Here is a 27,268-nt window from a genome sequence, read left to right on the forward strand (position 1 = left end):
GATAGGTGCCCATTCATGTGGGTAAGGTAGCAAAATGGTCGGGTGGGTGAAACCATGTCAACCTACTACGAAGTGGTTAATAATTGTCCTTAAAAAACTATCATAAGTTTATAAATTTTTATTTATGTTGCATATATGCATGTGTCACATTCACGATGTCATATAGTAACATGTATATACCTTGTTCCATATGTATCTATGTGTTGTTAACCACAAGAAAACACACACACACACACACACACACACATAATAATATAGGTTCTTATGAATACATATACGCATTCCCTTATAGATATAGGCATGCCATGTACACGTGGATGTATTATGTAATCTTTTAAAATTTGAAATTAATGATCGTGTTTTTACCACTAGGAGACCTAAGCAAGCATATTTGGAACATGTTTAAGAGAACAAATAGCTAAAAGAAGGGATGAGAAATCATATTTTGATGAAGAGATTCATACATAATTTTTAATTAGATCCGCATTCTTCATGTTCTTTATGAATCGTTTTCCCTCCGCTCGGAATGTGCTCTCGCTCATGAAATGGCCATCCTCTTGAACCTTTTATGTCGTGAGTGCCTTGGTAAAGTGGTAAAAAGGGGATTAAGTACATGGGGTGAAGACATGGCCTCAACCCTTGCCATTAGATCTAAACTTTGGTAAGGGGGTGAAATGGCCATCCTCTTGAACCTTTTATGTCGTGAGTGCCTTGGTAAAGTGGTAAAAAGGGGATTAAGTACATGGGGTGAAGACATGGCCTCAACCCTTGCCATTAGATCTAAACTTTGATATCACTACTTGTATGTTGAGCAGCATATTCACGATTGCGATCTAGATCATATTGCCTTCTAAAACAATGATGAGATGGATGATCTGTACGATCACAATAGTCACAAGGAGTACTATTATTGGAGGAATTGGAATAAGGTTTCTTGTTGGTGGTATTGCCAAGTTCCTCATCATATTGACACGCCCAACAATCGGAGACAGTATGACCATTCTTATCACAATGGGAAAAATGTTTATTGGGATACGAAAGTCAAGAAGAATTTCCACCTTGATAAGAATGACCACCACGAGTAAAACACGAAAAGAAACGCTTAGGAGCAATACAAGCCGTTTCGAAAACAACCTATCTATGAAAAATGCTCTTATTGAAAGAAACAACCTATCTACGAAAAATGCTCTTATTGTTGAAAGGAATTTTTTTTTTCACAAATGTTTACCCAAAACCAAAAATGGTCTACAAAATGATAATAAAAAATTGCCCATAAAATTGTCACTAAAAAAATGTAGGTACAAAATGATCATGAAAAATCACCCATAAAATGATCACTTAAAATGTAGGTACTCAACAAAGCAAGAAGGTGATACCTGTCTCTTTGATGATTAGAAATCAAAGGCTTGGAAAAGAGAAACAAGTAGGCTTATCTCTTTAATGATTAGAAATCCTCGCCTTTGCTACTATGCAATGGTCTGCAAAATAGGTTCAAAGAAAATGCTAAAAACCTTACGAAAAACAACTCGCTTATGCAAGAAAGAAAAAAAAAACATAATCAAGTGGTGCAAAAAGGTTGCTTTCTATCTAGGCCAACTTTAGGGAGCCCACACACACGTGTATATGAGACCAAAAGGTAGTACACGTGAATTGAATAATGAATGTAACCAATCCCATCATGTAGTATCCAATGAGACTAACTAGTTCCATCATGTAGTATCCACATTGAGGATTGAGCAAGTAGCATTATTTTCAACCCCTCATGGTAGTGACACTCTATGACACTAGAATATGCCCCTAACCTAGACTTGTTAGGGGAGGAGGGTGCAAATTTTGAGGCTCAAAGGGATTTAGCTCTTCGAAGAATCCATGCTCTCTCTTTGAGGAGTCAACATAATGGGTGGTGAGCATTCATTGAGTGCCAAGAGTACCATCTTGCTAGAGTCAAAGGGGGATCCTAGAACCCAGGTATACCCTTGCATTGCTAATTATCATCTAGTGGGAGCCAAAAGAATAAGTAATGGTTATTTGGTTAGTATCACATTGAACTTGCATCCCTCTTTGTAACCTTCACTAGAGTTTCTTAGTGGCAATGCATCTCTAGAAACAAAAGGCCCATGCATCTTTAGTCTTGTAGTGCATCACCCATGATAGGGGACCAACACCATCCCTGAAAAGAGGCCCTAAAGAGGTAGTGAGAACTTCCTTATATCTCAAAGTAGATAGGGGCATCTGAGGAAGGGTCATGCTCTTATGCCTCTGTCTCGTAGATGTACATAATTTGAAAAATCATAACTCCTTCTATGGACTAACCTCTACCCTCCTTGACTCAATCCAAAGGTGATAAGTAATGGCAAAGGACCAAGAGTAAAATTGCCCACTACACTTAATCAAAAAAGGAAAGAAACAACCTAACTGCTAAAAATGCTCTTATTGAAAGGAAAATTTTTTCACGAAATGATTGCCCAAAGTGAAAATTGTATGCAAAATGATAATGAAAAATTGCCTACAAAGTGGTCACCACTCAAAAAATGTAGGCACAAAATGATCATGAGAAATCACCCATAAAATGATCACTTAAAATGTAGGTATTCAACAAAGCAAGAAGGTGATACCTATAATAAATCAAAGATCTGAAAAGGAGAAACAAGTAGGCTTGTAAGGTTTTTAGCCTTTTCTTTGGACCTATTTTGTAGACTACTACATAGGAGCAAAGGCAAGGATTTCTAATCGTTAGAGAGATAATAAAATTGCCCACTACACTTAATCAAACAAGGAAAGAAACAGCCGAATTGCTAAAAATTCTCTTATTGAAAGGAAAATTTGTTCACAAAATGTTTGCCCAATGATGAAGCTTTGCTATCTTTGCACCTTTTTGCTTCAATTGGATGGGTGTGAGCTCTTCTACAATCCATAGTGTGATACCCTTCAATATGTAACTTGAAGTTGAAAAGCTATGGATTCATGATATTTATGGTCATTCGCATGTTATTTGAGTTTCGAATTCCCTCTCAACATTTACAACTATTTCTTGCTGGTTGTTATGATTTCCGTAATTTTTGTTAAGAATTAATATGTTTGGTAGGGGATCTCCATGACTAGCTTGGACTCCAATATGTTGCAAGATGGTCCTCGACCTCATGGAGAGATTATCCTTGAGTAATGCATTCTCTTGCTTGACGAGGGCAATCTGCGTATTGTAAGTACTATCGTTTTGATAAGTGGTTAAATGTTTCCTCCATGTGAGAAGAACCCCCGAGAATGAGGGCTTCTTTATCTCTTATAACAAGATGGCAAGTGGGCAGTTTTTTGCAATGGAAGAGCCATCATACAAGTACTCTCAAAAAGGTAAATTATACTTGGTCTTAAATTGATGTGCTTGCCTTTGTGAAGATTCATTAGCTAATTCTACCCTATACATATACATATATATGTCTCTCTCTCTCTCTCTCTCTCTCTCTCTCTCTCTCTCTCTCTCTCTCTCTCTCTCTCTATATATATATATATATATATATATATATATATATATATATAAAGCCTCATGGTCAATCCACAAATGATGTATTTTTGTGTCTCTCTTAGCCTCCAACATAGGACTTGTAGCCCCTCAATTAGTTGGGCTCTATTAAATATCACGAGGGTTATTTTCTTGATGGGTTCTACACATAATGGGAGGAGACCTAGACTTTACATAGATGCATGGAGGTGTAACTTACACATCTTCCATGATAAGCTACATAGGGACATTTGCACCATTATGTTTCCCTAGACAAGGCTACCGTCAAACAAGGCCCCATCGACAAGCCATTTATAATCATCCAAAACCAATCTGCAAGGCCCTAGACCTCCTCACACACTCACACACTACAATCTCTTATCATCCTCTGTAGGGGCTCACAAGTTGGAGATGCCCAACACACCCCTAGAATCCAACACTCCCTCTCATGTTTGTGGTTGTGAAGGTCAATGTAGATATGCCCAACACACCCCTAGAATCCAACACTCCCTCTCATGTTTGTGGTTGTGAAGGTCAATGTAGATATGCCCAACACACCCCTAGAATCCAACACTCCCTCTCATGTTTGTGGTTGTGAAGGTCAATGTAGATATGCCAATGTCAAACAACTCTAGATGGATGCATCCATGTGAATGAATTGCTTTGAGCCTTCCAATGATTGATATGTCCTCCTCATGTACTCTCTTTTCAATCAGCTCATCTTAATTTTCACTTGGAACTGCCAGACGTATAACACCTATTCAAAAGAGGACAAAACCATGTGAGCAACAAAAAACATGCTCCAAGAGTGTCACACTACATTAATGTTAACACCAACTTTAAAAGAACCTAGGTCACATTGGACAAATCTCATCCTCTGAATAACCACATTGAATTGAACATCACGAATGAACACTCGTAATTTTGTAGTCTCTAGTAGGCTACCCCATGATTGATCTTATAAACCACATCCAAATGAGCAAAACTTAAGGTCACACCCCCAATGTGAGGTGTTAGCACACATTTTTCGATCTAGGGTAATGATGCCATCCTATCCTATGAGTGAAGAAAACCACGACATGCAGGCTTGTCTGTTTTGAAAGGCTTATTATTGATTTTAAAAGGCCCTTCAACGACTATCTCCATCGAAAAGTCTTGTGCATGCCCTACTTAGCAATAAAGCCAACTCCATGCAATACACTTTTTACATTTGCAATTTTATTGCTTAGTAGAAAGATGCTTATGAAGCTTAAATTTAACAACCATTCCAACAAGACATATGTGTAATCTTTTTTCCCTCAAAAGATCTATTTGCTCTCAAATTCATTAGTCAAGATTGTTACTCTTAAAATCGTTATTCAATTATAAAAAGGATTTATATTTTTTTAAGAAAAAGCAAGCCAAATCTCCCACACTAGATGAAAATTATTTGTAAATGTGACTCTAGTGCATGGGCCATGCCGATCTCTTCTCCATGTTGGTCCAATTTAATTAGACACTATTTATTTAACGAGTATATTAAATGAATGTTAATTTCTCACATTAATTAATATTTTTTCTTGTTATATGCATGCATGTGATGAGATTGTACTAGTACTAGTGGTACTAGCTACTACCAGCAACATGAAGCACGATCTTCAAGGATTTGCCTTTTTAAGTAGATTGAGAGTAGTTGGATACAACACTTTTCAACAAAAGTATAACTATTTTTACAAATAGGTTTGCTTGCACATTATCATGTTTATTCTTTATGTCTCTCTAGCTTTATCATTCACACTTTTAGATACTTATATTCTTAATTATTAATTAATATAATCTCCTTTTTACTTTATCATGGTTATCATTTATGCCTCTCTAGTTTTATCATTCACACTTTCTATTCTTAATTATTAATCAATCTAATCTCCTTTGTAGAGGAAATGAGTCATGTTGACTTGTTGAGGGTGGCTCACTCTCATCGGTAGATATTGTCTTATGTCACATTCTTCTTTTATTTTAAAGTTGCATGATTTTCTTAAATGCATGGATTATTCACAAATTATGTGGTTGTAGAGGAAATGAGTCATGTTGACTCGTTGAGGTTGGCCCACTCATTGGTATCTATTGTCTTAAGGCACATTCTTCTTTTAATTATTATTCACACTTTTAAATACTTATATTAATCAATATAATCTCCTTCGTAGAGGAAATGAGTCATGTTGATTTGTTAAGATTAGCTCTTTCATTGGTATTATCTCACATTCTTCTTTCATTTTGAAGTTACATGATTTTCTTAAACTTTATTAATGCATAGATTATTCACAAATATGTGCTTGTAGAGGAAATGAGTCATGTTGACCTATTGAGGTTGGCTCACTCACTGGTAGATATTGTCTTATGTCACATTCTTCTTTTATTTTGAAGTTACATGATTTTCTTAAAATTTATTAATGCATAGATAATTCACAAATTATGTGGTTGGACATTAATCTCTGTTTTGACAAAGACAGTTGAAGCTCATCGCACGGATTGGGATCTAAAGCTTACGACAACTTACCATATTTTGAACCCTCACATCCCCATCCATGGTGATCACAATGCTTTTAAAATACATAACCTCTCACTATCCTCTGTTAGATGGTAAGTTGGCTGAAGGCAGAGTGCTCATGCGCACAATGGTAGGACACCCTGAATGACATAGAAAAAGATGATGGTGATGCTTACCTCCACAAATTCTTGACTCTTTTTGTTGTTGCCTTGAATTTATCTTTGTCAATCTCACTTCTCACGAGTGTGCCTCAAGATGAAAGAAGTGCAGAGCTCCCCATAATGTTTTTTAAAAGAAAGTAAAGCTACCATGGTTTTATAAAGGGTGAAGTGGAAAAGAATTTTGCGTAGATTCAATCTACACATCAAAAGAGTTAAGAAGTAGATTGAACCTATGGTCAAACTTTCACACTTTTATTATGAGCATTACGATGTAGTCTTAATTTTAGATGTTGGGGGCTTTCCTTGCCCCGCACAAGAAATGTTTTTTAAATATTCGCAGTCAACATTTAGTTGTAGAATTCACAAGCCTACTTTAAAACATAAGTAACAACACAAAAGCTTTGAGAATGGCTCACTTACTATTTCAATTTATTCTAGGAAAATAATTTTGTGAACCTCTAGAATGCAATGCCTTTAAACACAATTATAGGCTTGAACCCTTGATCCTATGGAAGTTGGGTAAGCACACAGAGAGGGGAATCATGAGCGTTTTAACCTTCAAGGGAAGGTAACCTTGAGAAAAAATGGGTTTGAGAAATTATATTTTCAAATTACAAGTGGCTTGGTCACTTCCACCCCTTCCTTTCCCCTTTGCAAGGAGCATCTCTCATGGTCACATAGTGTGCCCCTTCATCTCCTCGAGGTAGTAATGCTAAGAACCTCACATGGCCAAGCATAGCGTATGTCCCAATGGTAGACTAGTCATTCTTAAATAGAGTAGCCAAGCTTATACTGTTTGTCCAATCGTAGAATAGTCATTCTTAAATAGAGTAGTCATTCTAGAATAATTTGTCCAAGTCATCTTATAGGCCTAAAAAAAGGAAACTACCCCTTCATTCATTGAAGAGACAACACATGGCCAGCTTGTAGTGCATAATAATTTGTAAGAGTTGACATTCCTTTACTTGGTGTGACACTTGTTTAGTAGTTGACTTTAAGCCATTGTGTTAGCCTATGATCACGTTAGATTGGGAGGAGGTAGACAATATGGGGGGTTCTCGCGCCCTTCCTCGTGTGAAGAGGTTCTAGCTCCACCTTAGGCACCGTCACACTACAGTTATTGGGCGCTTGAACTAGGGTTATGGAGTAGAGTGGCCAAATGGTATGTTGGCCTATCTAGTTCATTTGGCCACCTTCCACACTAGACTTATTGGGCCCTTGAACTAGGGTTATGGAATAGACTGGCCATATGGAGTGGACTGGCCAAATGGAGTAGATTGGCCAAATTGATTAGACTAGCCTGCATACAAGGATGCATGAAGAGACATACTCAATGTATAAGGACATAAATAGGCATAAAACATACAATGGGAGCAAACTGGCTTGATGGTATGTTGGCCTGCATATAAGGATACATGAAGAGACTTACTCAATGTATACATAAATAGGCATTAAACATACAATGGGATAAACCATACATGTGTATGTGAAAACTATGTTCATGCCTACTGCCCATAATGTTGATTGATAATGGGGCGAGTAGGTTCGTGACATCTGGGTCCTAGAGAAGCCTGTGACCTTTGGTGGTAAGCCTAGCCTCACAGAGATTTAGTGTTGTGGTGTTCAAGTGGCTTTCTTTAACCCCAATGACATGTCACCTCCTGCTCCTGCTCCTGCTCCTGCTCCTGCTCCTGCTCCTGCATTATTGAGCTACATACAAATGTGTCAACTTCCCCACCTTTTTTCTTCACCATTCGCGCTTGTTTTTCTTACCGTTTCTTTTTAGGGCATAAATGTTTTTTTTTTGGGGGGGGTGTGGAAAAAGAAAAGAAATATATTGTCATTTTAGTAACGATTTGATTTTTTCCGCGATTCAAATGCTGTATTGTTACGTTAATTGCACACATCTATCGCTCTCTGCTTTAAAAAAAAAAAAGCGTTTTGCACCGCAGTGGAGCCTCGCGACAGCAACGATGCCATATCCATACGATTATACCTGCTTTTCTTCACCATCGAAGCTGGTGAGCCTCCATCGACTGATGTTGTTTTCTGCAAAACCCTAATTTCGCATCTATCTGCAAAACGGTAATCACATTATGCTTTGAATGTTGTCGTATGGTGTAGTTTTTGTAGAGTCAATAGTGAGTTGCAAAACCCTAATGCCATGCTGTTATGCAAAACACTAACTGTTTGCGGTCAAGTTTATGATCATTCGCAAACCCTAATTTCATGTATCCCATTCTAAGTATGTCGGTGATCATCTGCGCAATCCATTGTCCTATCCTAAGTATGCCAGTGGCCATCTGCAAACCCTAATCTCATGTCCTCATCCTTTGTTATTTTCAAAACTCTAATTTCTGTTTTCTCATTTCCCCCATCCTAAGTATGTTACTGATTACTGGAAAACCCTAATTTCTTGATGTTTCTAACTCTAATCGTCAAGATGACCTCAAGCTTTCTTTGCAAATCATGATTTCCTACTGCTTTTTGACATGTTTTCTGTTTTTGACTAACGATTTTGAGACATGATTTCTGACTGACGATGTTCAGGCATTATTACATGCTGTTTGTCTGAAGATCTCCTGTTTTGACGTATTCACACTTTTGGTAGCGTGCACCCCCCCTCCCCCCCCCAATAACAATTCCTCTCTCTCTCTCTCTCTCTCTCTCTCTCTCACGCACGCACGCACGCACGCAGAGGCTCTAGAATATCCTTTGAGACGGTCACTCTGGTTCAGATGAACCAGATGAACCCGCCCGCAGGCGTTCTCTCCCTTTTTCTGACATAATCTGACGTACAGCAAGTCATGGCTGTGGGTGATCCCCTCAGGCATTCCCAACGGCCTTGAAAAGTTGCTGTCTTCTGAACCCAGCCTTTGTTTGTTCAGAATTTCAGTTGATAAGGGGTGTTCATAGAAACACCGGACATCTATTACAAAAGATTTCATGATGTGGTGCATGACATTTTGAGTTTCTGTGGCTATTTTATACCTTTTTTTTTCTAAAATTTTGGGAAGTCCCTGCAGGGTCTACTGGAGAATAAGTAGCAGATTTATAGAAGACTTCTACTGACACTATTTGCAAAGCAAAGGAAAGCTCTTCCATTTTCAACATAACCAGACCTTTGTGTGGGGGAGCAGTGCATGCAACATTAAGAGGTGAAGCTCGTTGTGCCATCAACAAAAGTTCAAGGGGCTTACAGCATCAAAAGGTCGTTGCTGTTGATGAACACAGGAGTTGGGATCTGGGACTATATCCTGGTGAATCAGAAAACATTGTTCAAGACAAAAGCATTTGTGGTTGCAAACAGAGTCAGGACAGGTGCAGGTTCCTGCCCAGGATTTGATGGTTGATAGGATGCAGCATGTTGGGAAAAATGATGAGTCAATCTTAGCAGATGCAATCCCACAAGAAGCAGGAGCTTCATCACGACGGGAATCAGTGTTGTCAGGCCTGCAATGTGGAGGTGCAAATCTGAATGATGTCAGATTTCAAAAAGAATTATGTGGCTCCAGACAAGGAGGAAAGGCAGAGACAATGGGATATTTAGAAGAAAGAAGAGCTGCTATGCAAGGCAGTTCTAAGAAGGGCAAATTTGTGGATATTATAGTCATTGAGGATGATGATGGGGACAGTGAGGTGGAAAATCATGACAGTGGCACTGGTTCAAGGAGATTTCAAAGTTGCGATCTCAGCTCAAGCGGTGGGCACAGTACTGGTGACTCCAGTTTCGCTACTTCTGAGCTTTCTGATAGCTCTGATGAAGAGGATTGTATTGTTATGGAGCGTCATCCAACCAGAATGCCTTCATCCTCAAACAAGAGGTTTTCAAAGGCAAAGAAGAAGCCCAGGCCTGCTGCAGATGGCCTATTTGACTCGAGTAATAAAAGAAGCGGTTCAAGAGATTCCTCAGACTGTGAAATAATTGTGGACTTTGATGGGAAGGTTCGGCGAGAGTGGGAGGAAGCCGCCCTTCGTAGGCGCATGGGAAACACATTTAATAATCCAAGGTATAGAGCAGAAAGTGAAGAGAGCACAAGCATTTCGAATCATGCCAACATCGATGCAAAGCAAAGTCCATATGTGAAGCACAGAGTTGATGCTCAACCGCATGATATTGGAAACCGGGGTAATGCAACTGATCAACGGACTGGCCCTGGAGTCTCAGCTGCTGGAGTGGGTTTAAGGCATGTAAAAGAGAGGGAAGAATCAGATGCTGCTTTTGACCAGCAAGATTCAAATCCGGATGTTTCTGATGCAGGGTCGGATGATACAATCGAGGAAGCTTGTCCAGCAGAGAACATGTCAAGTAGCTTAGGCCATGATGCAGAATCTTTTGATGAAGAAGTTGACACTGTAGAGCTAGGAGTTAATGGTGATTCTTTAACTGACAGTTCATCACAAATAAAAGCTCATAATGATGTGGAAGAATCTAGGAGGTTTGTTGACGCTCACATGGAGCCTTTACAATCTGTGGAAGCTGATGCAAATCCAGTTAGTGTAGAGAACATAGTGACTGACAGAGAAAGACTGAAAGAAACCGAAGAGTTCCGACATGCAGATGCGGAGGAATGGGCAAGGCGACAGCTGGAGCTGCAAAAGCAGGTTAAATATTCTGGTCATTTATGCTCTTCCTTCTGTAAATTTGATGCATGCTAATTTTGTCAAGTTTTGAGCTTTTCTTAGTTTGAGTCACCTGGGAAGGAGTGAGTTTTTTGGACTCTCACATTATTAAACAACACAAGTGTGCTGTGGTTTGTTTGTAATAGGCTCAGGATGCTCAACGTGAACGTAAGAGGCGGAAGGTAGAAGCTGAACGAAGGATAGAGATGGAAGTTAGGCAGAGACAGAGACTAGAGGAGATCAGGCAGAGCCAGCTGAAGGTATCTAATTGGTTCTTGCAGATTAATATCAATCAGGAAGGGTTTTCTTTATTGTTAGTAATATCTGCATAAGCCAAACTACCACTTTGTAAGGTTGAGATAAACGAGAAAAAAGATCGCTCTCCTCTTCTCTCTCTCTCTCTCTCACGCGCACGCGTGCACAACCCTTTACCTCTGTTTTCCCCTTTCAATAAAATGAAAAATAAAAAACTTTTTTGGTCTTTTGATAGTGTTTTAAACTTAGTTCGTCTAAATGTATGCCAGTCTGTTTGGCACATCTCTAGAAGCTTAGACTTTGTTTCCCATACCGGTCATATCAGCAAGACGCTAGAGCCTAGAACTCTCATGTCATTATCATGGCAAGGCATATTGAAATATGATTCAGAATGGGTTATACTTCTATGTAGTTTTTTTTACTTATTGCTGGTAGATCTAGGGCTGTACTCTAAACCATGTTGTTTATTCCTATAGTTGTTATGGTGTGTATTGTGGGAGAGTCTCTGATTGCACACTTTTGAGATACTCCTACAATACAATCCATAGCACCAATTCTCTATGGAGTTATTATTGCTTAATGAGTTTTTTTTTGGACCTTGGAAGTATGACTATACCCGCCAATGTTTGTTGAGAAAAGTGGTGCCAAAGCGTAGCACTAGGAGATTTTCACAAAATGGATTGACTGGAGGTCCTCCATCACCATAAGGTTTTGGGGTTTGGATGGCTAGACCAATTTGTGGAAACCTCCACTTAAGTGTGTATTGGCATGAACACGATTGGAATGGATGACCTCTCGAGACTTGGCCACCCACCCAATTTCCAACATGGTATCAGAGCCATGGATTGAAGGGTAATCTCTGAGCCATTAGAGAAGCCAAGTTGATTCGCTGAGCTAAGAAAACATGGACAAGTTCAAGCCAAGTTGATTCTTTGAGCTAAGAAAACATGGACAAGTTCAACCTTTGATGCGAGGCTTCAGTTCAAAAATCACAATACAATTCAAAGAGAATAGAATTTGCACAAATTTTCGAGGTAGAAAGAGAACAACTTTGTATATAATCAAAAAAGTTCTTACAATAATTTGATATGAAGCATTCTTGGAAGAAAGAGCTCAAACCACTTGTCTACCCCCGAGCTATCTCACTCGCACTCTCGCTCATGAACAGCTCACACATACTCACACACGTACTCTCACTCTCATTCGCAATCTTCTTTCTTTGAGTTCATCTTCCTTACATGGAAAGTCAAAAGTAGCCCTTTCTTGAGCTTTCTTGAACCGCGTGCCATATTTTTGGCGATGTTCTCCTTTTTTTGAAAAGCGTGTTCGCGAAGTCTTCTTCACACATGATCGTCATTTCTATGAGATTACGTAAAAAAAAAGGAGAAAAAATGGTCCTTTCTCATAGTGCGCCACTCGCGCCTCGATGTTCCGATGAGGATGCTCGATAGCTCATCTCGAACGTCTCATTCTCCTCTTCGACTTTGTATATATTCGTCTGAGGCTAAATCTTTGTCCTTGACCTCCGTTTAGGAGCTGCAATGTCTTGACACGAAAACCTAGACACATTTTTAGCACAAAACCACTCAAAAATCACTTTGGAGTCACCAAACTGACGTAAAATAATGCGAATCACAAAATTTTCACACGAGCAAAGTTGTTCTACGTTCAAAATAAAAAACTCCCTCATACAAAACTTCTCATAATTCCACCTCTAACCTAAGCAACACTCACCCACGAAAATGCCAACTACTTGCAAAATGACCAAAATCAAAAAATTAGCAAGAAGTATGCCATGAGGGAAGTATTCTATGAAAGAAGGATTGCGAGAATAATTGTCGATGCTTCCAAAGAGTTTGCTGTTCAGATATCTCGGAAAATGCCAACTACTTGCAAAATGACCAAAATAAAAAAATTAGCAAGAAGTATGCCATGAGGGCATAGTCACAGGGAATGGGCATTTTTAGACTCGGGAATGTTGGGCATGGCAGCATCTTCCCGTTCCCATTCCCGTCCCATGTCACTCTATAGTCACAGGGAATGGCCATTCTCAATCTTTTCCATCCCCATTTCGCGTCCCATGTAACTATGCATGAGGGAAGTATTCTATAAAAGAAGGATTGCGAGAATAATTGTCGGTGCTTCCAAAGAGTTTGCTGTGCAGATATCTCGGATGGAGAACATCAAGATACAAACTGCAATGAAGACCTAGTCCTATGTAGAGATACCTAATCAACACTCACCCACGAAAGTGGCAACTACTTGCTAAATGACTAAAACCAAAAATTAGTAAGAAGTATGCCATGAGGGCATAGTCACAGGGGACGCCCATCCCAGGCCTTGGGGACGGAGGAACGCTGTTCCGGCCTTCCTTTCACACGGGGACGCGTCCCTCTGCAGGGGGGACGTCCCATGTCCCGTCCCTCACCAGGAGACGGCCGCATCAAGGGACGCCTTAAACATGTGGGACGGCTGGTTGGGGACAGGAAGGGAAAAAAATGAACGGGCGTCGGGATCACCTCATTTTATGTTTTTTTTTGTAAAAAAGAAGACCAAGTCGTGTGAGCATCGAGCGATCTCTGCTCTCCTCCGTATCTGATGTGTGCGATCGAGTGCTCTCCAAAGTACAGACTCCTCTATCTCTGCTGTGACGTGTCACCTGTGCACTTGCTCTCCTTCTTCTTTGCTCTTCCATCTCTGCTCTCCTCTGTTCGGGTCTGTGTTGTGCGCTTTCCAGGTTCCTCCGTCTCTGCTATCACCTGTGCACACTTGCTCTCAGCCTCTCCTCCATCTTTGCTCCTCCATCTTTGCTCTGCAGTGTGCAGTGACTGCACAGCAAGCTGCAGCACAAGTTCTTGCCACAACCCACTACTCCAGAGTCCAGTCTCCATCTAAGGTGCCCAGCCTCTAGGCCCCAGGCCCCAGTGCCATCAATGGCCAGCCTTCAAAGCTCAAAGTTCAATCACAATGGCCTCTTCCTTGTGAGCACCAGCAGCTCGTGTTGGGGGCAAGGGTTCAAATTGGTCTTGGTGGGAAGAGGTGAATGCCTAGAGACCAGGAAGCGGGGGAGGTTCATGCCAATGGCGTTGCAATATATGCCCATACACACGAACAAGTGGGGCAAACAAGGTGAGAGCTCACCTTCTCCACGAGTCTGGGCATGAGGTGCAGTTTTGCCCAAATGTAAGCCAAGAGAAGAGGACGAAGCTCTTAGAGCGGGCTGCAGCACAAGCGTCTCTCTTTACACAGCAAGGAGGGCGGCACGTCCTGTGGCAGTTGACCCCGCAGCATTTGTTAGGCCACCTGTATCAGAGGCATGTAGTAGAGCCTCTAGAGCTTCTGCATCAGCAGCAGCTAGCCATACATCGTCCACACCACATGCGTCCTTTACCATGCCATCCACAGTTCCTGCATGTCGACAGAGCACCCTTGATCAGAAATGGGATCCCAAGAGAAAGGAGGATGTTGATACGACAGTGGCTTGCTTCTTTTTTCATGATCATATTGACTTCAATGCTGCCAGATTTGAGTACTTCAAGGTTATGGTGAGGAAGATTGGCGAGTATGGTCCATCTTACACTCCCCCGTCCTCAGAGACCTTGCGTACCACTCTTCTTGAGAAAGAGAGGCGTGTTGTAGAGCAAGCTGCAAAGAACACAAAGCATATGTGGAAAAAGGATGGAGTGTCTCTCATCACTGATGGATGGAGGGATACATGAAAGAGGTCTATCCATGGGGTAGTGGCCTATTCTCGAGGAGAGATGTATTTCATTTCATCGCATGATGCATTAGGGATTGGGAAGAGTGCTGATGTGCTTGCATCAGAGTGGACATAGGCAATAGAGTTTGTTGGTAGTGACCTTGTTATGGGATTTGTTGTGGATGGCGAGGCTGCCAACAGGGCAGCAGGTGCCATTGTTGAAGGGATGTATCCACATGTGACAGTGTCATTTTGCATGGCACATTGCCTCAATAATTTGTTGAAGGATATAGGGAAGTTGCCTTGGATTGCGCCCATCATTGAGAGGGCAGGTCACATGGTCACTTTTGTGTTGAATCATCAATTCTTACTACATGAGTTTCATAAGAAATCAAGCAAGCAGCTCTTGAAGTACTCGGATACACGGTTTGCGTATAACTTTCTGATGTTGGGGCTGGCTGAGTACATGTAGTGCCGCATTGAGGGAGGTTTTCATTAGTGATGAGTTCACTACATCTTCGTTAGCCTCTACTATTGGAGGGTGGAAATGCAAAGATGATGCTGAAGATCTTGAGTTTTGGGAGCATGTGCATCGCATTGATGCAATGGTGCAGCCCATAATGCATTTGTTGAGGCTTGTGGATGGCATGAAGTTATGCATTGGGAAAGCGTATGAGGCCATGGACAGGATGATTGAGAAATTGAAAGAGCTCATTAAAGAGCAAGAGCAATTTGATCATGATGATGAGGATGAGGAGGACACTCTCAAGAGCAAGTATGAGATGGTTTAGGATCTTTGTGTCAAAAGATGGAATGCATATCATTCTCCTTTGCATGCAGCAACATATATTTTTGGACCCCGAGTTCCAAGGCAAGGGTCAAGAAAATGATCGAGAGGTGAATAGTGCTTGGTGGATTATCTTAGAGAGATTGGTGCCAGAGTCTAGTGCAAGGCGCAAAATAAGAGACTCACTTGCAGATTATAGATCTTTTCGTGGCATGTATGGTTGCCTCGATGCACATGAGGATCGGACTCGGGTTGGGGCAGCTTTGTGGTGGGAGGATTTCGGATCAGATGGACTAGAGTTACAACAATTGGCTATTTGCATTCTCAGCCAGGCTGTGAGCTCCTCTTGTTTGGAGCAACTCTGGAGCTCCTATAGTCACATTGCATCAAAGAAGAGAAACTGCCTTGGTGTAGAAAAAGCCCGTGATTTGGTTTTTGTAAGTGCCAACTTGTGTATGTTGGGCAAGGGGGTGATTGCATAAGCTGATCCTTTTGTGGAGTGGGAGCAGCAACAAGAGAAGGAGAATGAGTAGGTTGAGGTCATAGAGATTGATGCTCATGACAATGAGGCCAGTGTTTCCTTCAGTATGGATTCTGATTGATTAGCGCAACGCTGTAGGCGTCAACCTTGGATGTCATATGTGCAGCTCAGCCTTTAGGGCCCTCTACCCAAGCTATATTTATGTAGACATGGTTTATTTTCTAGTATCTGTATTCTAGAGACAGTAGACTATGGCACTATGCTTCAGCCGTGAGTCTCAACAGTTGTATTGTGTTTTGTGTACAAAGTTAGCAGGACACTATTTTTGTAATATGAATCATGAATCATTTCATTTTGTGTGCTTTCTTTCAAAGTACTCAAGGGACTCCAAGACAAAGATATGAAGCTCATATAATCTGAGTTATTAGAGGGCAAGATTGCTCTATATTTATGTAGACATGGTTTATTTTCTAGTATCTGTATTCTAGAGACAGTAGACTATGGCACTATGCTTCAGCCGTGAGTCTCAACAGTTGTATTGTGTTTTGTGTACAAAGTTAGCAGGACACTATTTTTGTAATATGAATCATGAATCATTTCATTTTGTGTGCTTTCTTTCAAAGTACTCAAGGGACTCCAAGACAAAGATATGAAGCTCATATAATCTGAGTTATTAGAGGGCAAGATTGCTCTTGTGAAGCAAGCTAATTAGAGTGACATTGTTGACATCACTGCACGCGCAAGGGAGATAAAGGAAATAAAGGCCTTTATTGATGAGCTTGTGAAGGTCTGTAAGGAAGCTGATCCCTCCTCAAATGTAAGTACACGGGATGATTGTATCACCTTCTACAACATCATAGAAAAGATCTACAAGTCACTATTTATCAGTTGCACATCTCGACTGGAGTTGAAGTTACAACAGACTAAGGAGACACCTGATTTCCCTAGTGTCACTAGAGGATACGTTCATTGGATCATTGCTCAAAAGAATAGAGCTTCATCTTCAAATGCTGCTCCTCCATGGACTGTAAAGAGTGTAGGCAATATCCTAGAGAGGATCGAATTTCTTGGTGATGATGAGGGATTCTCATGTGTTTGCATTTTAGATGCCACACATAGTTTCATTACAGAAGGTAGATGGTCTTCTACTAACTTTGGAAAGGTTCTTGATGGTATCTCCAACATATCATTTCAATCAGCTCAGTTTGTTATTGTTGCCTTTGTTGGGTATCAATACGTTGTCGCATTGGAGAAGACTTTAGCAGCAAAGGCGGGTTGGCATGAGATGCTAATTATGGGCATTGACTCTTTGATTGCTACAGAGGTGAGGTCCTTGATTACAGCGAATGAGCTTTGCTTTGGTGTGGTGGTTTTCTTGGCACTATATCCCAATGAGAAAATATCCATCACACAGTCATTCTCCTTGATGCACAAACATTTGATGGCATGCCTAACTAAATAGGCCTTTGCTATCGTACTTGCATCGTGATCGTCACTCTCAATGTAAATACAATTCATTGGTATTATGAGAGATTCTTTGATGCGAGAAAAGTCAGTGTATTTCTCTCCTTGACTATCACCACACCAAGGAGAGAAATACAATGTATTCCTTATACAATCTAAGCCAAGGAGAAAATATCCATCACACGGTGCTTTCTTGGCACCATATCCCAGCGAGAAAATATCCATCAGATGGTCATCCTCCTTGATGCACAAACATTTGATGGCACGCCTAACTAAATAAGCCTTTGCCATCGTAATTGCATCGTGATCCTCACTCCCAATGTAAATACAGTTCATTGGTATCATGAGGGATTCTTTGATGTGAGAAAAGTTAGTGTATTTCTCTCCTTGGCTCAGATTGTATGAGGAATACATTGTATTCCTCTCATTGGTGTGGTGATAGCCAAGGAGAGGAATACACTGACTTTTCTCGCATCAGAGAATCCCTCATGATACCAATGAACTGTATTTACCTTGAGAGTGACGATCACGATGCAATTATGATGGCAAAGGTCTATTTAGTTAGGCCTGCCCATCAAATGTTTGTGCATCAAGGAGGATGATCGTGTGGTGGATATTTTCTCACTGGGATATGGTGCTAGAGAAGCACTTTAGGTTAGTGTGTTCTTCTCCTTGGCTAAAGAAAACCACCACACCAAAGCAAAGCTGATTCACTGTGGTTAAGGACCTCACCTCTGTAGCAATCAAACAGTCAATGCCCATAATTAGCATCTCATGCCAACCCGTCTTTGCTGCTAAAGCCTTCTCCAATGCGGCAACGTGTTGATACCAAACAAAGGCAATGATAACAAACTGAGCTGGTTGAAATGATATGTTGGAGACACCATTAAGAACCTTTCCAAAGTTAGTAGAAGACTATCTACCTTCTTCAATGAAACTATGTGTGGCATCCAAAATGCAAACACCAATAGAGAGTGGGGATCCCTCTTTATCACCAAGAAATTTGATCCCCTCTAGGCTATTGCCTACACTCTTTACAGTCCATGGGAACATTTGAAGATGAAACACCATTCTTTTGAGCAATGATCCAATGAACATATCTCCTAGTGACACTAGGGAAATCAGGTATCTCCTTAGTTTGTTGTAGCTTCAACTCCAGCCAAGGTGTGCAACTGATAAATAGTGACTTGTAGAAGGTGATACAATTATCTCAATTTGAGGAAGGATCAGCTTCCTTAAAGACCTTCACAAGCTTTTCCGTAAAGACTTTTGTTTGCTTTATCTCCTTTGCGCGTGTTATGATGTCAACAATATATCTCTGATTAGCTTGCTTCACAATCTTGCCCTTTAATAACTGAGATTGTATGAGCTTCACATCTTTGTCTTCTAGGCCTCGCAAGCAGCTAAAATACTGAGCTGTCGCCCAGACATTGTTGCACGTTGTTTCTCAAGGATGTTTATTCATGCATCATAGATATCAGTGTCGAAAACAACCATGTGTGCATCTCTAGTGACAAATGTCGAGGTTTTGAATGTGATCTTTGCTATGTCCACGAAGTCCTTAAGATCACAAAAAAATTCAAATTTAGTAGATATACTTATGTAATGAGCACTAGGTGAGAACGAAAAGAATTTGACACTTACATCCCAAAGCTTTCTGCTTTCATGGCTGGTGGTGGGTACTCCAGCCTTTGGCTTCGTTGGCTTTGAGTAAGCCAATCATTGTCTACGTGTATGCTTTAGGATCTCCACATAGGGCTGGGTCTTCATTGCAGTTTGTGTCTCGAATCTCGATGTTCTCCATTCGAGATATCTGCACGGCAACCTCTTTGGGAGCATCGACAATTATCCTAGCAATCCTTCTTTCATAGAATACTCTTCTCATGACATACTTCTTGCTTGTGTTACGTAAGAAAGCTCTAGCAGCCATTATTAAGTGCTAGCCTGAAAGCATCCAGTAATGATACGTGTCATGTGACGCTTCATAATTTGTATAAATATTTTTTGAAAATTCATGTTGTGCAAAGTGTGTAGAATGCTTTGTTAGGACATTTAACATGTTTTGACAAAATTTTGTGCTGCAAGAATTTTTTTAGTTTTGGTCATTTGCAGGTAGTTGCCATTTTCGTGGGTGAGTTTTAATTAAGTTAGAGGTGAAATTAGGAGAATGTCACGTGCACCTTGAACTGGCGTACACAGTGACACACTGACATGATCTTTAGTGTAGCATTTGTACAGCAGTAGAACCTTTTCTAGGATTATTTGTCGTATGCCGTGATTCCATTGTGAGCCCTCAGTCTAGGGACAATTAAGCACGAGCTATGTAGGTCATTCTCTAAGCTTTAGAGGTCAGTCAGATGTCAGTCCTCTTAACCCACTTGGAGAAAGCATCATTCGGAAGCATGTAGTGTCAGCCTTAGCATTAGGTTTTGCATTAGGATCATTTAGTTTGCCTTGGGCTAGGCCATGGCATGGCCAACCCACAAAGGGGCCTCATCCAAGCCATTGGTGGGCTTGGGCAGCTAGTCGGCTGCTCATCTCAAGCCCACTGGCTGTCGGCCAGTCCAACAGCCTGACCAAGGACTGTTGGCCAGCATGACAGTATCCCTTGGTGCAGTCGGCTAGCACTAATGCCTTAGGGTAGCAGTCGGACAGCAGAGCATGAGGAGGGGATTCAGTCGTGGTGGGAAGCATCAGGTCAGCCAGCACAAAATGCAGTAATAATATTATTTGTCCATATGGGACTGGCCGACAGGGTATGAAACCAGTTGACTGCATGCTTTGTAGATATAAAAGTACGCGCATCCCTCTCTCTCAGATATTCAGGTATTCAGCAGAAAACGACTTCAGTTTGCAGCATCCTACGCATCTCTAGGTAACAAGGAGGATTCCCTTACATCTCAGCCAGCATATGTGCAGTCCATCAGTCATCCGGACTTGCATCAGTGGGTCTTCAGCAGAGCCTTGGGATAGCTCGACGTTTGGGCCTCTCCGTCCCTGCGTTGGGCATTCATATCATTTGTACTCAGCATTGTACAACATTTTTCCAAAGAATAATATAAGCAAATACTCTTGCATGGAGGGGGGGGGGCCTTCAGCGGGTATTGGGACCCAATTCGATGTCGTCTTCTACTTCTACATTCTCTACTCTCTCCCTATTCTCTAAAGTTGATGCTACATATTCTCACCACATAAAGGTATAAAGAAGGCCCTGTTGCGTCTCTAATGTTTTTCATTATGTCCGAGCGAACGATAGTCAAAGCATTAATCAAGGGTCGCCTACGCAAAGCATTAGCCACCTTATTCTCCTTACTCTCAATGTACTTGATCTCAAAATCATACTCGCATAGGAGGTCCATCCACCTCCTTTGCCTATTGTTCAAGAAAGATTGAGTGAATAGATATTTTAAACTTTGATGATCCGTCTGAAGTTCAAACTTAACACCAAGTAGGAAATGTCTCCAATGCTTAAGGGCATGCATAATTGCAGCCAACTCAAGGTCATGGCTACCCATGGCAGAGTATAAACATGCTTTGCAGCAAGCATGCCCTATTTGGGTGGATGTAGTGGATTTCCCACCCATGTTGTGGTACAAACTTCTTGAGCTCATGGGATCTATCGGGCAAGTGTTGGCGGGACCCCGAGTGGTCTCAAAAAATCTTAATCGAGTTTGCATGTTGTGGAACACTGCAAACACTAGACTGGCGTATCTCAGGGTTAAATCTCGCAGTACGTGCACTTTCTTGTACAAATTGAAATGGGGTGCTTTTGTAGGACATTGTTTCCAATGTGGAGAGATGGGACATTTCTTGTCTGAATGTCCTAAGAATCGAGATCGATTGCCTCCGGATGTGCAAGATGGTCTTGAGGGGCAGCATAATGGTAATAAGCAGAGTGGTGGGCAAGCTCGTGTTCATGCATCGGTTGTACCCTTGGAGACACCTGGAAACGTGGCTCAACTTAATACTCTCGTGGCACACTGAACCTATGATGATAACCTGCTAATGTTACGACCGAGCCTCAGCGTGAGGTGGATAGTCCTTGGGTGGAGGTGGTGAAGAGAGGTGCTAGGCGCCCTCCACAGATGCCTCAGGATCCTCACCCTCGGAGTGAGCTGTGGAAGGGGTATACCTATGCCCGCCGCCCATCGTATGGGTGGGTGAATATCTCCCAGCAACAGATGGTGGCTATGCAGCCTGGTAGGAGGTTTAATGTAGGGGGCTATGGCGGGACTAGATATGTGGAGACTAATCGCCAACCCCGTTATGATTTAAGCTCACAAGGAAATAGGGGGGTCAAGGTGAACCCTAAGGAGATGCCTCTTTTGTTTGATGCACAAGGTAATGTAGTGTCTCTATGGGATGTTAAATAGCCCCTCCTGGCCTTTGGGTCAATGCATGATTTGTTTGCAAAGTTCATGGATGATATGCATGTGTAAAGCACGGATAAGGGGAAGGGCAAGGCATAAGCCTTCTCTATATGTGTTGTTGCTTACTGACTGCTTGTATGAAGATTGTACAGTGGAATGTCAAATGGATCTCTTCACAGAAGAAAATGTACTGTTTGTGGAGATGTTTGTTTGAAGGACAGTGGGATGTACTCTGTGGAGTGGAACACAAGTTACATCGCCTTGTTGGCCAGTCATATGTATACAAGGACTATCATGTGTTCTATAGTGGTAAACAAGCTTGTGGTCTCTCAGGAGTTATGTTCTTGGTCCATTCTAGGTTGCAAACATCAGCAGTGGTCTCTCAGGAGTTATGTTCTTGGTCCATTCTAGGTTGCAAACATCAGTGGTCTCTCAGGAGTTATGTTCTTGGTCCATTCTAGGTTGCAAACATCGGTGGTTTTACAAGATTCACAGGACAGATTCATGGTAGTTGAGATCTTGTTTGAGGGAGATCCGTTGTGGTTATTGGGTGTTTATGCTCCTAATACCTCTAGAGAGAGACGCATTTTATGGGAGGAGCTTCGAATGTTATGCATGACTAAGCCGGGATTTCGCTTGGGTGATTTCAATGTGTGTACTCACTTCACCCATGTCTCTACACCGCATTCAGTGATGGATGCCCCAGAGAGGGCATATTGGGATGCTTTTGCTGCTCAGATATTGAAGCAGGATATGTGGGAGTAGTTGCAGCCTGATGATAGGGGATTTACTTATAAATCTCAGCAGTTTATGGGTACAAGTGCGAGGTTGGATAGGATCTATGTGTTGCAACATGATCTTTTCCTACCAGAGATTATGCACATGGAAGTGCTACGGAGGTTCGCTTTGTCAAATCACTTTCCATTGCTGTTGGAACTACAATTTCATTCAGTGGATGCGTATTAAAGTTTGTTGGGGAGCTTGCCACTTCGTTTCAATCAGTCTTTTTTGGGCCATGACTTGTTTGATGAATATATGATGCAATTGATTGGACACTTTACTCACCGAACTCAGTTGCATGGGGTACAAGCTTGGGCTGTTTGTGCTGGAGATATACAATCACTGGCTCATCAATATGGGAAGAGTTGTGCATCAGCTCGGTGCGATCATTTGCAGGAAGTGCAGGGGCTATATGAGCGGGTGCAATCTTGTATAATGGGTGGCATACAAGCTCCTGAAATGGAAGCTCTTTCTATTTGGCTGGCGAAATATTTGAACTCCCTTGAGGACAAAGAATATGTTCGATACAAGCTTTTGGCTAGACAAGAGGCCTTCCCGGAGAGTAATTGTCAAGGCCATGACTTTTATGCTAAATTACATCAAAAATATGCAAGGGAGAATGTGGTTAGAGTGCTGGCTGATAATGGGACAATGATCTCCGATCCCCCTTTGGTGATTCAGTCTTGTGTTCACTACTTTGCTGGTTTGTTCTCTGCATGTGAGCACTCTTCCTTGAATAGGGATGAGGCAAGAAGTGTATTGTTTGATTTGGTCAAGGACGAACTGTCGATTGAGTCTGCAGAAGATCTAGAGATAGATACCACCAAAGGGGAAGTGGAAATGGTGCTCCAACATTTGCCTAAAGGCAAGAGTCCTGCATGGGATGGGTTGCCTAATGAGCTTTTTAAGAAGTATGCAAAGGATTTAAAAGGGCCAATCACTCAGATTTGCCAGGCAATTTGGCAGACAGGGCAAATGCCTGAGGAATGGAAAGTTGGGATTCTACGTTTGTTGCTTAAGGTCCCATCTCCCCACTCTTGGAAGCAATGGCGACCTATTTCTGTAATGGGATCAATGTATAAAATCTTTACAAAGGTCTTGGCAAATAGAATACAAAGAGTGCTTCCGAGGTTGATTCATCTGCATCAGTATGGGTTTGTTTCAGGCCGCAACATACTGCATAATATTTTGAATGTGCAAATTGGGATAGACTATGCTAAGGCCTCTAAGCAAGAGGTGGCGATGATACAGTTGGATCTTGAGAAAGCCTATGACCACATTAGTTGGTCTTTTGTGTTGGAGCTTATGAAAGCTATGGGGTTTGGATCTCGTATGTCTTAACATTGTTCATACCATCAGTACAGGAGCGAAAGCAAGAGTTATGATGAATGGAGAGATCACTCTAGGTATTGCAATGTCTCGAGCATTGAGGCCATTGGCACATGATTCTTTCATGTTCCTTAGGACTGAGAGGGCCAATGTTAAACGGGCTATGGAAGCATGATCTCTATTGGCACAAGCCTTGGGGCTGCATATCAATGTTGGCAAATCAGCCTTGCGGAGTTGCACAGAACAGAGGTTGCAAGATCTTGGGTGGGAAGGGACTGTGCTGCATCGAGGGAATATCACTTGTCACCTTGGATACCCCGTTGGGGTGGATGTTCCTCACACTGAGATGCTAGCATGGATGTCTAGAAAAATCCACGATAAGTTTTGTACTGGAAATGTCAGGGTTGGCTGCTACATGTTCGTCTTAAAGTCGGTCAAGTTATCATGACTGGCATGGTCTCGTACTTTCTACCCTTGTTGCCTTATGTCACATGTAGAGTCACGATATTAAGGAGATATGGAATCAGAGTTGGGATTGGTTTCATAGGCCAATCCATGCTGTTGCTCACATTTTGCATCCCCTTTGGAGGAATGAGGAGCAATACCTCAATGAGGAGCTAGAGTCAGGATGGACCGAGTACATTACCTTGTTGGTGGGACTGGGAGGTGATATACAGCTTATGAGAAAGCTCGAGGATGAGCTGCTCATTTACCGCAACGGTAGCCATATGTTTGGGCGAGCTACTGCATTGCTCAGGGAGACACAGTTGGAGCCAGTGTCTTGGTGAGAGAAATACGGTATTGGTACACCCAACTTGGTAAGGTTCTTGAACCTTGTATCTTTGTCTCTTATTCTTTCAAAATCTACATTCAAATGCTACTCTCTTTTTTACTTTACATTCTTTTTTATACAATGCCGAGACGGATTGCGTTGAGAGTACGGATTGCATTGAGAGTTCTCTCCCAAGATTGTAGTTCAAGGCCTTGTGAGAGGAACTGGAGTACATGGGCTCTTTTTCACACGAAAAAGAGAAACAGACTCTCCACAGCACAATTGGAGAGGCTTGTCTTTTGTCATTGCATCTCTGAGTGCTAGAGCAAAAGAGTCATCCCATTGAGCCTCACCAACATGAAGTGCAAGGAGATTCCCGACATTCCTCAAGAGGAGAGAGACATCTATTCTATGCTCTATGAGGAGATCATGGCTCTGGCTCGCACTACACGATCTTCTCGAGAGTCTAGTACTAGTGGTGCACATGCACCTCTAGAGGATGAGACATTTGAGGACTCGGCTATTGGCAGTGACCCTGAGAGTGAGGCTGCAAAGGCAGAAGATGCAGATGAGAATGAGCATGTGGATGCAGATAGCAGCTAGCAACTGCCAGCATCATTTTATTTGGACATGTTATTTAGTTTGAACTTTGGACATGTTATTTATTTTGATCTTGGATTTTGAGTCATGACTCATCACCCACGTGGTGATGCTTTTGATTTCTGTTTATTGATTTTTGTTTAGTAATCACTGTCACCAATTGGCCGACCATTTGGTCCATTCCTAGTTTTTGCGTCTCGTTCACTTGAGGCCAGGCCGGTGTCTCATGTGAAGAGGCCAGTATTTTGCTGACATGGACGGGAGCCAGACTGGTGCCACCCGTGTGTTAGCAGGATGGTGTCGTATGGACGGGAGCCAGACCAGTGCCACCCGTGTATGACCTGGACTGTGTTCGATCCATGGGACTGTCACGCCATGGAAGAGCCAGTATTCGTGCCGTGTTTTACCTATGGGACTGTCACACCATAGGGAAACTCGTGCCTGGAACTGTGTCTTACCTATGGGACTGTCACTCCATAGGAAGACCAGGTTTTTATGTTTTATGTCGTGCCAGTTTTGTGCCGACAGATATTTTGTACTTGTTCCATGAACGGGAGATATGTCCATGTTACTATTTGCACATGCACACATATTTTGCATGTTTGAAACTGTTTTCGCATGACATGTATTTGTGTGTTTGCCTGCCTGACGTGTTACTTACTGAGCGGGGACGCCTGCCAGTGAGTCGTGAAGTCTGCCCTGTATTCTGACAAGTTTCAGTGCATGTGAACAGGTGGTAAGTATGTTGCACATGTAGTTTTTAATATTTAATTCTAACCCCTTTGTTTTATAAGGTTAGGGGTTCACACTTATTTAAAAGTGGGCACCCCCTTTGGGCACCCACTTAGGGGCCAAGGTGGGGAGCCTCACTTTTAAGTGAGTGTGGGGGTGGGCATGGTCACCTACCCCCACTAGCCCCCCACATGCAAACGTGGGTATGACCAAGGTTATCTCCACATGATTATTATTAAATATGGTTCTCTCCATCAAGCGAAAAACAACATCGCTTCCTTCTAGCGTTGGTTGCCATCTCTCCTTTACTACTGCACACACTCTCTCATCCAGGCAACTGCGCTGCAGGCGGCTATTCTCCCCAGGCGGCTGGCTGCAACTACAGGCGGCTGTCATCTCCTCCTGTACTGTTGCGCATACTCTCCCAGGTGGTTGGTTGCATCTGCTCTACAGGCTGCTGCTCATACAGGCGACTACACCTGACTGCTGGCGGCTACTTCTCCTTCCCTGCACAGTGGCGGCACTTCCTCCATACAGGTGGCTGCGCCAGTTTTCTGCAGGCTGTTTTGCCTTCACCAAGGCGGCTGCTACCACCTGAAGGCTCTGCTATAGCCGGCTGCTCCTCCAGGCGTATCACCTCTTCAGGCTGCAGCCAGGCGACAGTACCTGCAGGCTGCCCATCTTCTACCGGTTGCACCTTCCCATGCTCCCTTGCAGGTGACTGGCTACTATTCATGCTTTTCTACTGTCCATACAAACTCCTGGCTGCACATGAATTTCTACAAGGCGACTGAGTCTTTATGAAGGGGACTTTGCATCTCCTAGGTAGCCTCATCATACTACGAGTATTGGTTTCCTATCAACCATTTACAAGTAAGTGATTTTCAGATTTGAGTAAAGTATTATATGTTTAAATCTGATAAAGGATTCATCCCGCTCGGCCAACACCCGTTCGGTGCCGGGTTGTCCAAGCTGTATTGGCGAACCTCGGTCCAAAGGTGCTGAGATCGGGAGAGCCAGGCGTTAGTACGAGAGCGCCTGTTTGTGCGTGGTCTCGGAACACCAGTGAGGCGCTCTCTGCGGAGTCCAGTGAAAGCACAGGACCGCAGAGATTGGACCACGCTAGTGGTCGTTCTGCTTCGAGTTTTCTACATCGAAATTTGAGCCTATTTGTTTGGTACTGTTTTCATA

At 42.2% G+C, this 27,268-nt stretch overlaps 1 protein-coding gene across 4 annotated transcripts in view; it reads left to right on the forward strand.

The window, feature by feature from the left end:
• Positions 1–8,056: 8,056 nt before the first annotated feature.
• The window catches only part of LOC147636106 (uncharacterized), a 48,940-nt gene continuing 29,728 nt past the window's right edge, over positions 8,057–27,268 (forward strand). Inside the window, exons 1-3 of one of the 4 annotated variants that reach the window (XM_086801532.1) lie at positions 8,057–8,205; positions 9,211–10,789; positions 10,954–11,067. In XM_086801532.1, the coding sequence (XP_086657658.1) occupies positions 9,530–10,789; positions 10,954–11,067 (1,374 nt within the window). In that variant the 5' untranslated portion in view covers positions 8,057–8,205; positions 9,211–9,529. Of the gene's footprint in view, positions 8,270–8,292; positions 8,472–9,210; positions 10,790–10,953; positions 11,068–27,268 lie in introns of those variants that run through there. The other 3 variants (XM_086801536.1, XM_086801533.1, XM_086801534.1) reach the window with 3 other exon arrangements.

This window comes from Cibotium barometz, chromosome 8 (genome assembly GCF_041138505.1).
Source record: "Cibotium barometz isolate CiBa-2024 chromosome 8, ASM4113850v1, whole genome shotgun sequence".
NCBI lineage: Eukaryota > Viridiplantae > Streptophyta > Polypodiopsida > Cyatheales > Cibotiaceae > Cibotium > Cibotium barometz.